The following is a 10,954-nucleotide window of genomic DNA, read 5'->3' on the forward strand; positions in this document are numbered from 1 at the left end:
TGATCTGTAATTACGTCATAATCATGGAAGTGCATGGTCTCAATTTATGTGATGTATTTAGGATTACCAAATTTAAACAAGTCTATTTTTAATCATAAATTTTCAGATATTTTTTATGTATTTTGAATTATCAACTATTGTGATAAGTAATATTAATATATAAATTTCATTTTAAAAATTTGAAGATTTCATAAGAAAATTTTAAATTGTTAAACTCTCAAAAAAATAAAATGTATCACATAAATTAGGACAAATGAATAAGTGTTTTTGGTGTATTGACGAAATATAAGTTAAATTTTAAAGAAAATATACATTGCTGATGGATGACAAATACATTTGAGGTTAAGTGTTTGTTTAGAGTTTAGTGTCTACAATTACGTAACTCACTCTATCTAAAACAACCATTTTCTCCACTATCCACTACAAAACCGATAAAACAGCTTCTCCTATCTTTCATCACATTTACATATCAAATAAATACTAAACTTCAAATCACCTTTTTCTTCTAACAAATTCTTTATCCAAATTCCTTATTGTTTTATAGTTTTACACATTTAAAAAACTAAAATCTATCACTATCTACAGACTCTGCAAGGAACTTCCAAATTAAAAATAAAAAATAAAAGAAAAAAAAGCAGGCCAGTCAAAGTAGAAATCTTTCACGGACCCCATTTTTACCTTTTTCTTAATAATTAAGAAAAAATAGTTATTGGAGATGAGATAGTGTTAAAATTGGCAGATTCTTGTAATAGAAAAATCACGGGTTACTACATAACAAATTTTCTTTTATGTTAACTTTTTTCCCACTCTATAAATTTGCCTGCCCTGTGTCTCTAGTTCAATATATGAATGACATAGGAATGGCGTATAATAATCATTTCTCTATTATTGGTTTCATACTATTAAGTTCATTATTGAAACAAGTTTTAGCACAAAATTCACCTGTTTTCGCTTGTGATGTTGCGAGTAATCCAGCGTTAGGTAATTTAACATTTTGTGATGCATCTTTGGCGGTGGAAAACAGAGTGAATGATTTAGTTAATAGATTGACATTGGGAGAAAAGATTGGATTTTTGGTAAGTGGTGCAGGTGGTGTGAGTAGACTTGGTATACCAAAGTATGAATGGTGGTCTGAGGCTTTACATGGTGTTGCATATACTGGTCCAGGAGTACATTTCACTAGTCTTGTTCCTGGTGCAACTAGTTTCCCTCAAGTCATTCTCACTGCTGCTTCTTTCAATGTCACATTGTTTCAAACCATTGGAAAGGTGATTCTTTTCTTTTAACAATTGATTCTATCCTTTTGAATAATCATGTCATATAAGAGAGAATTTTGGTACTTGTTATAGTATTAGTTACCTCAAAATAAGGCAATTTGTACTCCCTAGCCCTCCTGTTCCTGATATGGAGTTATCTAGTCAAAATGCACTTCTAAAATTTGTTTTTCTTAAATATTTAATAAAAATAAAGAGAATATGTTTCTTTGGTTAGTACTCCATCTATTTCATATTAACTAACTACTACTCAAAGCTCAAAGTTCAAGATGGATGTTTGAATGTTTTTCAGATTTGTGTGTCATATATTAAAGTTTTACATTTATTAGGAGATGAATTACACTACTTATAAAATTTTACTCCTTGCGTTCCTATTTATTTGTCACATTTTTAGTTTAAGGTGCATTAAGAAATTAAGTTTATTATTCTATCCTTATTTAATTTTTTTTTGAAGTTAACTTTTCAATAAATGAATATGAATTAATTTATTTTAATTAATTAATTTGACAGAGGAACATTTCACTTAATTTTTATATGTTGATCAAATGTATATTTTCAAGGCTAATAACTCACAAGGATAAAACAAGAAGAATATTGTAATTTATGCACTGATTTTATAAAATGACAAATATTATAAACCAACTATTTATAGTAAAATGACATATAAAAAAGAACGAATAGAATATTTATAATATCAGAAAAGGCAATAATGAAAATTATGATTTAAATTATTTCCTGTATGTTGTTTTCCTTAATACTCTATGAAATTAGAGGGAGTAATGTTTTCCAAAGACATTACTTTTTATGTGCAACACAACAAGAGCACCTATAGGTTGGAAATTTCTATTTGAATAATTTTTTTATCACTATTTAGTTGTCCACCGTAAAATTAAAAATGATACAAATATTAAGATAATAATAATTAATATAGTGAAGTTATAATTTTATCCTTATTAATTATGGTTTAAAAAATGATGAATTAAAACTTGGAAATTTTCAAGAAGTTTAAATAAGGATATAATAGAAAAAAAAATTGTCCTTTCTTGATTTGTCAAAATGAACAAGTAAATAGGGACAACTAAAAAAGAAAATATGGACAAGCAAATAAGGACAGAGAGAATATTATTTTTAAAATTTGATGGAATTTGTTTTATAAATTGCTGATTGAAAGTGAAGTCCAACCAATTCTTGACGGACGTTGCCGTCTCTGTACCATTATTTCAATAACATACTTTTACTCCATCTTTTCTATATAAAAAGCATTGCTTGCATTTTTAGAAAATGACACAGCCGTTTGTCCAGTTGTATCGATTATATATACTTAGATGTCGTCTTCTAAACGTTAAGTTGCGTTATTAAATTTAAATATTAAACCCGTCTCAGGTGGTGTCCACCGAGACGTTAAGTAGCGTTATTAATTTTAAATATTGAATTCGTCTCTGGTTACAGGTGGTGTCCACAGAGGCTAGGGCAATGTACAATGTTGGTTTAGCAGGTTTAACATATTGGTCTCCAAATGTCAATATTTTTCGTGACCCGAGATGGGGAAGAGGCCAAGAAACACCAGGAGAAGATCCAACACTCACCAGCAAGTATGGTGTAGCCTATGTCAAAGGGTTACAACAAACAGATGATGACAGCACAAATAAGCTCAAGGTTGCTGCTTGTTGTAAGCATTATACAGCTTATGATGTTGATAATTGGAAAGGAATCGAAAGATACAGTTTCAATGCTGTGGTTAGTGTCAATTTTTACTTGTATATACACTAACATATAACATGTTAAATTACAGTAATAACGTATAATTAATAAGATTATAAGATAGTCGCGCCTATTGTGAGTAGGTAACACAACAAGATTTAGATGATACATTTCAACCTCCATTCAAAAGTTGTGTACTTGAAGGAGCTGTAGCCAGTGTGATGTGTTCGTATAACCAAGTCAATGGCAAGCCTACCTGTGGTGATCCGAATCTTCTTGCTGGGATTGTAAGGGGAGAATGGAAATTAAATGGGTATAATTTGAAGCTCTCTCGATTTTTGCTTTCCAAAGATGAATAAATGCAATGCACTTACATAAGTATGCCTAAAAACAGATACATAGTCACAGATTGCGATTCATTACAAGTGATATTTAAATCCCAAAACTACACTAAAACACCAGAGGAAGCTGCTGCTTTGGGTCTAAATTCAGGTAATCAGTCATTTTCAAATGTTTGGTGATTTCAAATCTTATAATCCAAACATTTTTTGTATATAACAGGGGTGGACTTGAATTGTGGATCTTGGTTGAGTACATATACTCAAGGTGCTGTTAACCAAAAACTTGTGAATGAATCAGTTATTGATAGAGCTATCTCGAATAATTTTGCAACACTAATGAGACTTGGATTCTTTGATGGTAATCCAAAAAGCCGTATTTATGGAAACCTTGGCCCTAAAGATGTTTGCACCCCAGAAAACCAAGAGCTAGCTCGTGAAGCTGCAAGACAAGGGATAGTCTTGCTGAAAAATACTGCAGGATCGCTACCTTTAACTCCGACTGCCATCAAATCATTGGCAGTCATTGGTCCTAATGCTAATGTGACAAAAACCATGATCGGCAATTATGAAGGTACATTTGTATCATCATTTGAGCACCGTTGTTACAGTTTATTTACAAAGAGTTTTTCAATTATATCTCGATTTTGCAGGTATTCCATGCAAGTACACAACTCCGTTGCAAGGTCTAACAGCCTCAGTTGCCACAATTTACAAGCCAGGATGTGCTGATGTGTCTTGCAACACTGCCCAAATCGATGATGCTAAGCAAATAGCTACCACGGCTGATGCTGTAGTTTTAGTAATGGGATCTGATCAATCTATTGAGAAAGAAAGCCTGGACAGAACAAGTATAACTCTTCCAGGACAGCAATCAATTCTAGTAGCTGAGGTAGCTAAAGTTGCCAAGGGACCTGTAATCCTTGTTATCATGTCTGGAGGTGGAATGGACGTACAATTTGCTGTCGACAATCCTAAGATAACAAGCATTCTTTGGGTTGGTTTCCCTGGAGAAGCCGGTGGTGCTGCCTTAGCAGATGTTATCTTTGGATATTATAACCCAAGTCTGTCTCTTATTTCAAATTTTAAGTATGTGTTTATCTTTCCATGAAAAAGTGCCTTAAACGTTTTTGTTCTATCTTACAGGTGGAAGGCTCCCAATGACATGGTATCCACAATCATATGCAGACGTTGTTCCAATGACTGATATGAACATGAGGCCAAACCCTGCCACAAACTACCCTGGCAGGACTTATAGATTTTATACTGGTCCAACTGTTTTCACATTTGGTCATGGATTAAGCTACTCTCAGTTCAAACACCATCTTGATAAAGCGCCACAATTTGTCTCCCTCCCTCTCGGGGAAAAACATACTTGTCGTTTGAGTAAGTGCAAGACTCTTGATGCGGTTGGGCAAAGCTGCAGCAATATGGGATTTGACATTCATCTAAGAGTTAAAAATGTAGGGAAGATAAGTGGAAGCCATATAATTTTCTTGTTCACTTCACCACCCTCGGTCCATAATGCACCTAAGAAACATTTGTTGGGGTTCGAGAAAGTTCATTTGCCACCCCAAGGAGAAGGGGTTGTTAAGTTCAACGTCAATGTTTGCAAGCATTTGAGTGTACATGATGAGCTTGGAAACAGGAAAGTTGCATTAGGACCACATGTTCTTCATATAGGAGATTTGAAGCATTCCTTGACTGTGAGGATTTGAGCAGTTCTCCTCAACATATTTCTCTCAAAAGAGAAGGGAAAATATCACAAGTAGATGAAAAAAAGAATTTCCAAACTTGGAATTTGTTTACAGAAATGTAACAAGTTTCTTAGTTTTCGCTTAATTGTCCATCTTAAGTAGGAAAATAGCCTCGCTAAAGGTAAGGGTAAGGTCTACGTACAGACTATTCTCTCCAGGCCCCACTTGTGGGATTACGCTGGATATGTTGTTGTTGTCCATCTTAAGTAGAAGAATGAGAAGTGAAGTTCTCTCATTTTATAGTATATTACTCTTATCTACAAATTTCATATATATATTTGAACAAACTGGAAAATGGCAACCAAAGTACATAAACTAGTGATCTTGTCACTGGAAAATGGCAAAACAAAGTACATACACAAGAACTAGTTGGTTTATTAATGAAGAGAACATATATATATCAATAACATGATTTGTAAAAAATTGAGTTAATATTTCAAAAGGTCACTCATCTTTGAAAATTTATCTAATAAAATCGTTCATCTCTCAACTTAGATTTTTTTATCAATAAAATCACTTAAGTAAATTTACCATTAAAAAGCATTTGATATAGCAAAATAAATTATTCTTTAAAATCATATAAATATAAACCCTATAAATAAATAAATAAAATAAAAATCATTAATAAACTTTTACGAGCAAACTTAATTAATGAAAGAAATACATTTATTATATTAAAGTATGTTAGCATTATGATATTATTATTATTATTTCCAAAAAAAAAAGCACTTTCACAAAACTGACTAGTTAAAACAAAAAATTATGTTGAAAAATTAACATTATAAAAGATGATCAAGATTTACAAAGCAAAAATAATTTTAAGTTTCAATGAAAAAGTATTATAATATATAAAATTATTTTTATATTTCTTTTTTTAAAAAAATATTGCAAATGAAAAAAAAAGACAAATTTTATTCGAGCACTAATATTTAGCTTTTGCTTTGTTGAAGAAAATGTGTCAGCTATGATATATCTAGAAAGTAATTACTTGAGGTTACAATTTTAAACATCTTAGTACACTTATTCGATCTAATGAGTCCTAATTAGATTTATAAATACAAATTTTATCGATAATTTGTCAAATCTAATTCTAAGAAACACATATACTAGTGGAAGCTCCTAATTATTTCTTTTTATTTAGTAATTCATAAATTAAGATAATATAAAAGTATTTGTTTCAGTAATTAAGGTTACCCATAGAAAAATTAATTTAGTTTTTTTTAATTTTATATATTTGTAGGATCTATTTTATATGACATAAAAAAAAATTAATGATAAATTTATTAAGTGATTTTACTGATATAAAAATCTAAATTGAGTGTTCTAGTTCATATTAATTAAACAATTTTAAAAATACAATAATGATAGAGTGGCGTTTTGAGATATTTGTATTGAATTCTTGTATAGCCTGAACCCGAAAATGAAGGCTCTGTTTTGGCAGTGTCTCTCCAAAGAGAAATTGTTGACGAAAACTATAAATATCACGTCTTCTTCACAGCTAAGAGTTAGGGTTCACAATGTCGATACCAGTAGATCAATTTTGCTTCTAAACCTAAACGGATTCAGAAAATTACTCATCTCAATTACAAATACGCACAAATCACACGCATTAGGTATTTCTCGAAGCACATCTACAGATTTGGATGAATGAATTGACATCTCCTTTGAAGTTTTCTTCTCAGTTGATCAAATTTATTGTAAATTTCCGCATGCATTTTTCAAAATTCTTAATATATTTTTATCTGATTGTTCCTCACACTGTAATGCTTTTTTAGCGGGAGGTCAAAAGAGAACTGATTTGAGGTTTTGAACATGTTGATTTGATATTCTATCTCGTTGATTATTAGTCAATTTTTTGAATTTAATGTGCTTGCAATCGCTGCAGAAATTCAAGGAATAGTCATTAGAGTCTGAAACTGCTCATCGCGTACAGCTTCTGAATTCCAATTTCCTCAGAAATCACGCGCATACGGTGTTTGCATACAGAGTTCAGAGTCCCGAGGTTCTCTTTTTTATTGATTGTATATTGTAAATTTCCGATGAATTTGTCATTCTCATGTAATTTGTTTTAATTTTATTTTGCAAGTACTTCATCTGTCCAACTGGAAAGTTCGAAAATTTGAAGGTAGCTGAAACTCAAAATCGAAATCGGAAGTCAGAGGATTGAACATTAGTGTAAAGATGATAAATTAAAATTAGAGAGATTTTTGTGGTTTTTGCGCTTATGAATTTGTGATTGCAGAAGAATTTGAAGAACTTCATGGAGTTTTTTCTCGGTAGCAGTAATAATATGCAAGCTTCCAATGTTCATTCCTTCGACGGCAATGTTTCGCCGATCAACGCTCAGAACTTCATAGGACGAGGCCGTTTCTATCCTGGATCAAAAACTACGATCCTCGATCCTTACTCTTCTTCAGATAGTAGTGGTAGTTCTTCCAATAAAGTCTCTCCGCTAGCCCGATACCTTTGTCCAAGCTCGCCGGTGCCTTTTATTAGCGATTCTCCAAAGCACCGTTCTCTGGTCAGTACTAGCAGCGGAAGCAGAAGCGGCTCCGGCGGTGGAGTTCCCCGTTCGCCTCTAGCTTCAGTAGAGAACTTTCAGATTCCGCTTATGTTCAGAACTCCAGTGAAGGTCGAAGAGGATGTGGTAGTCATGGACGGTATTCTGGTTGAGGCGAAACATGGTCCGAGAGCTAATAAATTGTCACCGTCGACATCAGATTCAGGTGGACGGTTGTCTTCGTCGACACCGGCAAACGACAATAGCTTTCATAAATCGGAAACTTGTCGGTGGTGGGAGGATTCCGGCACTTGCCGCTTTGGTTCCAAATGCCGGGTCTCTTTCTTCTCTCCTTTTAAAGAAATATGATCCGAATGCTTTTGGAATATTCGTGCAGTCATGTACGGTTGAGATCAACTTTCTAATTTTGACAGTGATCTCAACCACAAAATTTCTTATTAGTCAAACTTCACTAAAATCCACAACCCTTACCAGTTCTAAACATTTATTATTGCTTTAATTAAACAGTTTGTACACGGGAAAGAAGATTTACGCTCAACTGCTTTCGCCAACAGAAATCAATCTGAGGTATTATTAACAATTGAACCAAATGTATTTACAGCTGATTTCTTCTTTTTTATGATGATAATGCATCCATCAAAATTCATGGTGATCACCTTCACATGGTTATGTTTGTAGGCACTGCTCTGCAGATCATACACTTCAGGACCATCTTCTTATGGACCACGGGGCCGATCTGTTCATCAGCAGGTCCACTCAGCCGCGTCTCCAGCAAAAGCAGCAAAAATGTCCACCCCAACCACGACTTCTACTACTACTCTTAAAGTGTTTACTAAAGACAAAGATCCCTCAAGCAGCGACAGTAGCACCTCTTCCACCCCCACCAGTAATATCTCTTCCACTGACTGGTGTCCCCTGGATGACAATATCGAGGTTACCTTGCCTTCTTCCGGTGAAAAGTGTGCTTCCAGGGAAGATGTTAATGCTCATATACAGACTGTTCTCTATGGCCCTTCTGGAAGAAAGAGATTGCTGGCATGCATTGACTTAGTTGAGGAGTAGATAGCCATATTAACAAGTCTCAGTTCAACCCATCAATTCTCAATAAAGGTAATCAAGAGCTGTTAGTTACTTCCTTGTGTTCAAAAAGGGTTGTAGGTGCTTTTGTTCTGTTGCGTCCTGAAATTACTATCATAACCAAGACAATACTCTCAAATAATATCTAGTATATGAATGGACAACTGAGCATATATCATACAACATAGAATTGCTGATAGTATTTTGTCTAGGACATAAAATAAAACAGGAAACGTACCAATAGTCGATCGGAAGTGTTAGGATCTTGTTTTTGAATTGCTTTCCTGAATGTTGAGCTTTTGTATCAAAGATCCAGTTAATTACATCACCTGGCATATTTCACTGATAATCCCTGAATACTCTGAGACAGTTTAATTACAAACCAATTAAGTGGGATGTTTTGTTTTAGAAAAACAAATGAGGTTTTTTTTTTCTTTCTAAACATCCATCTACTGAGAGAGAGATACTAAATTTGCTTTGATCCTTGCCTTGTCAAGATTGTATTTAGGCAGTCTTCTGCAATTGTACAGTTTCTTTTGTTGTGATAGTATATTTCATTTTACATTGTAAAACAAGTGAGAGGGGAGAAACTTCCTGGAAAACACTAGTCTCGAATTGGTAATTTGTAATTCAAATTGTGGCATCTTGACCATTAAGGAAGTATTAGGATTTAAATTCATATTCAAATTGTGACGTCTTGACTATTGACTTGATTTTGTGCTAGTATTTGAAGCTGGTATAAGGTTCACAACATTAGGTTTAAATTAGTTAACTCTGTTGATAACAAAATCAATTTCTATAGGTTTAGTAGCTCAAGTGTGTAGGTTTACATAGAATTGCTGGTCGTCCTTACAGTGTTCTTAGCTATAAAACAGTCCTGAAAGTTGGCGTTTATGGGAAAAAGAGGTTCAGACTTCAGATCCCCTTTTTATTGGACAAAATATCCAAAACTAAACACACATTTGCCTGCGTGCATTATTACTGTAATGTCGTAGTTAATAGCAGTAATTATTATTCTTAGTGTGATATTTTCCAACTTCTTTTCCATGTTAGCCTTGGTTTCAGTCATCCATTTGAATCTCGCCTCTTGTGGGTTGCAAGTCTGTCATTACTATTCGAGGGTGTAGGCTTGTTGGTGTTTATCATTGTACTAGCCGTATTATTCTTGCTTATATTATCTATCATCATTTGTTGTTTAACGTGTAGCGATGTTCCTTCCATGTAGGCTTTGCACTATTTTCTTTGTTAGTTACTATGTTTTCTACACTACTTTCTTCTCCTTTGTATTTGGATCTGTTACTCTTGAGTTGAGGGTCTTTGGGAAACATCCTACCTCCATGAGGTAGTGGTAAAAAATGTGTACACTTCATCCTCCCTAGCCTCCCACTTGTGGGATTTCATTGGGTATGTTGTTGTTGGTTAGCAAGTTCGCGTATCCTTTTTTGGAATATCCATAGTCATATGTTTAAATTGCTCCTCGATAAACCTGAATCTCTGCTCTTTGTCACCAAATTGGCTGAAAAGATTTTTCTTATGTTCAAGATAACTACCTCAAATTTAAATGATTCAGCAGATGCATACCATAATTTACTTTTTAGGCTAAGATTAAGAAGTCATTGCTCTGGTTTGAGCTGAAATGCCTATTTGTTCCTTTTTTTTTCAGTTTTCATAGGAGTGGGCTCATGAATAGGGAAAAGTAGATGGAAGACCATTTTTATGGATGCAAGCAAAGAATTTTCATTGGATAAAGGATGTTTGGCATCATCCACCTTCCAATATATAAGATGTCAATCATGCTTGGCCATTAGAATTCTGAAATAGAACTTCAATTTGAATTTTGGGATTTAAAAATATCAAAAAGATTTTCTGACTTTTTCATTTCAAATCACAGCAAAATTCAAAATCAATTTCAATGAGCATTAATGGGCTAATTGCCAAACACACCTCTATTTTCAAATGTGATTTTTCAGTCTAAAAACAAGACTTTTTCAAATTTCACATTTTACCTAGCCAATCTGGCCAAGTTCACCAGCATTCTCGTGAAAATACATAGTATATATTCATTGGATCGAAAATGATCACACACTACACCACAACCACATAAATAAACTATTGATAAAGACGACATAACAATGGAAGATGATAAAGTTTCGTTTACTCAAAATACCAATTCACTATCAAAATAAGATCTCCACAAAAGTGGGGATGTACCAAAAAAGTGACCAATTTCCTTTTGTTCATGCCTACACAATTAAATAGAAAAAAGTTCAGGGCAAACACTCATAC

At 33.4% G+C, this 10,954-nt stretch overlaps 2 protein-coding genes across 8 annotated transcripts; both read left to right on the forward strand.

The window, feature by feature from the left end:
• The first annotated feature begins 541 nt into the window (after nucleotides 1–541).
• LOC107032539 (beta-xylosidase/alpha-L-arabinofuranosidase 2) lies at nucleotides 542–5,315 on the forward strand. The gene is made up of 7 exons (XM_015234147.2): nucleotides 542–1,268; nucleotides 2,724–3,011; nucleotides 3,119–3,288; nucleotides 3,370–3,467; nucleotides 3,537–3,887; nucleotides 3,967–4,377; nucleotides 4,460–5,315. The coding sequence occupies exons 1-7, from the start codon at nucleotides 789–791 to the stop codon at nucleotides 5,029–5,031; spliced, it is 2,370 nt and encodes a 789-aa protein (XP_015089633.2). The 5' UTR covers nucleotides 542–788; the 3' UTR covers nucleotides 5,032–5,315.
• A 1,171-nt stretch (nucleotides 5,316–6,486) lies between these two features.
• Nucleotides 6,487–10,553, forward strand: LOC107032487 (mRNA decay activator protein ZFP36L2-like). 7 transcript variants are annotated; one of them, XM_027912093.1, is made up of 7 exons: nucleotides 6,487–6,683; nucleotides 6,956–7,072; nucleotides 7,157–7,245; nucleotides 7,313–7,906; nucleotides 8,099–8,158; nucleotides 8,270–8,701; nucleotides 10,332–10,553. In XM_027912093.1, exons 4-6 carry the CDS (start codon nucleotides 7,331–7,333, stop codon nucleotides 8,651–8,653), a joined length of 1,020 nt encoding a protein of 339 aa, XP_027767894.1. In that variant the 5' UTR covers nucleotides 6,487–6,683; nucleotides 6,956–7,072; nucleotides 7,157–7,245; nucleotides 7,313–7,330; the 3' UTR covers nucleotides 8,654–8,701; nucleotides 10,332–10,553. The 7 variants fall into 7 exon arrangements, with proteins under 7 accessions (XP_027767894.1, XP_027767895.1, XP_027767896.1 ...); XM_027912094.1 differs by having other exon boundaries at nucleotides 7,157–7,195; nucleotides 7,316–7,906; XM_015234090.2 differs by having other exon boundaries at nucleotides 6,488–6,683; nucleotides 7,157–7,195.
• Nucleotides 10,554–10,954: the final 401 nt, after the last annotated feature.

The sequence above is a fragment of the Solanum pennellii genome, chromosome 10 (genome assembly GCF_001406875.1).
Source record: "Solanum pennellii chromosome 10, SPENNV200".
Classification (NCBI taxonomy): Eukaryota; Viridiplantae; Streptophyta; class Magnoliopsida; order Solanales; family Solanaceae; genus Solanum; species Solanum pennellii.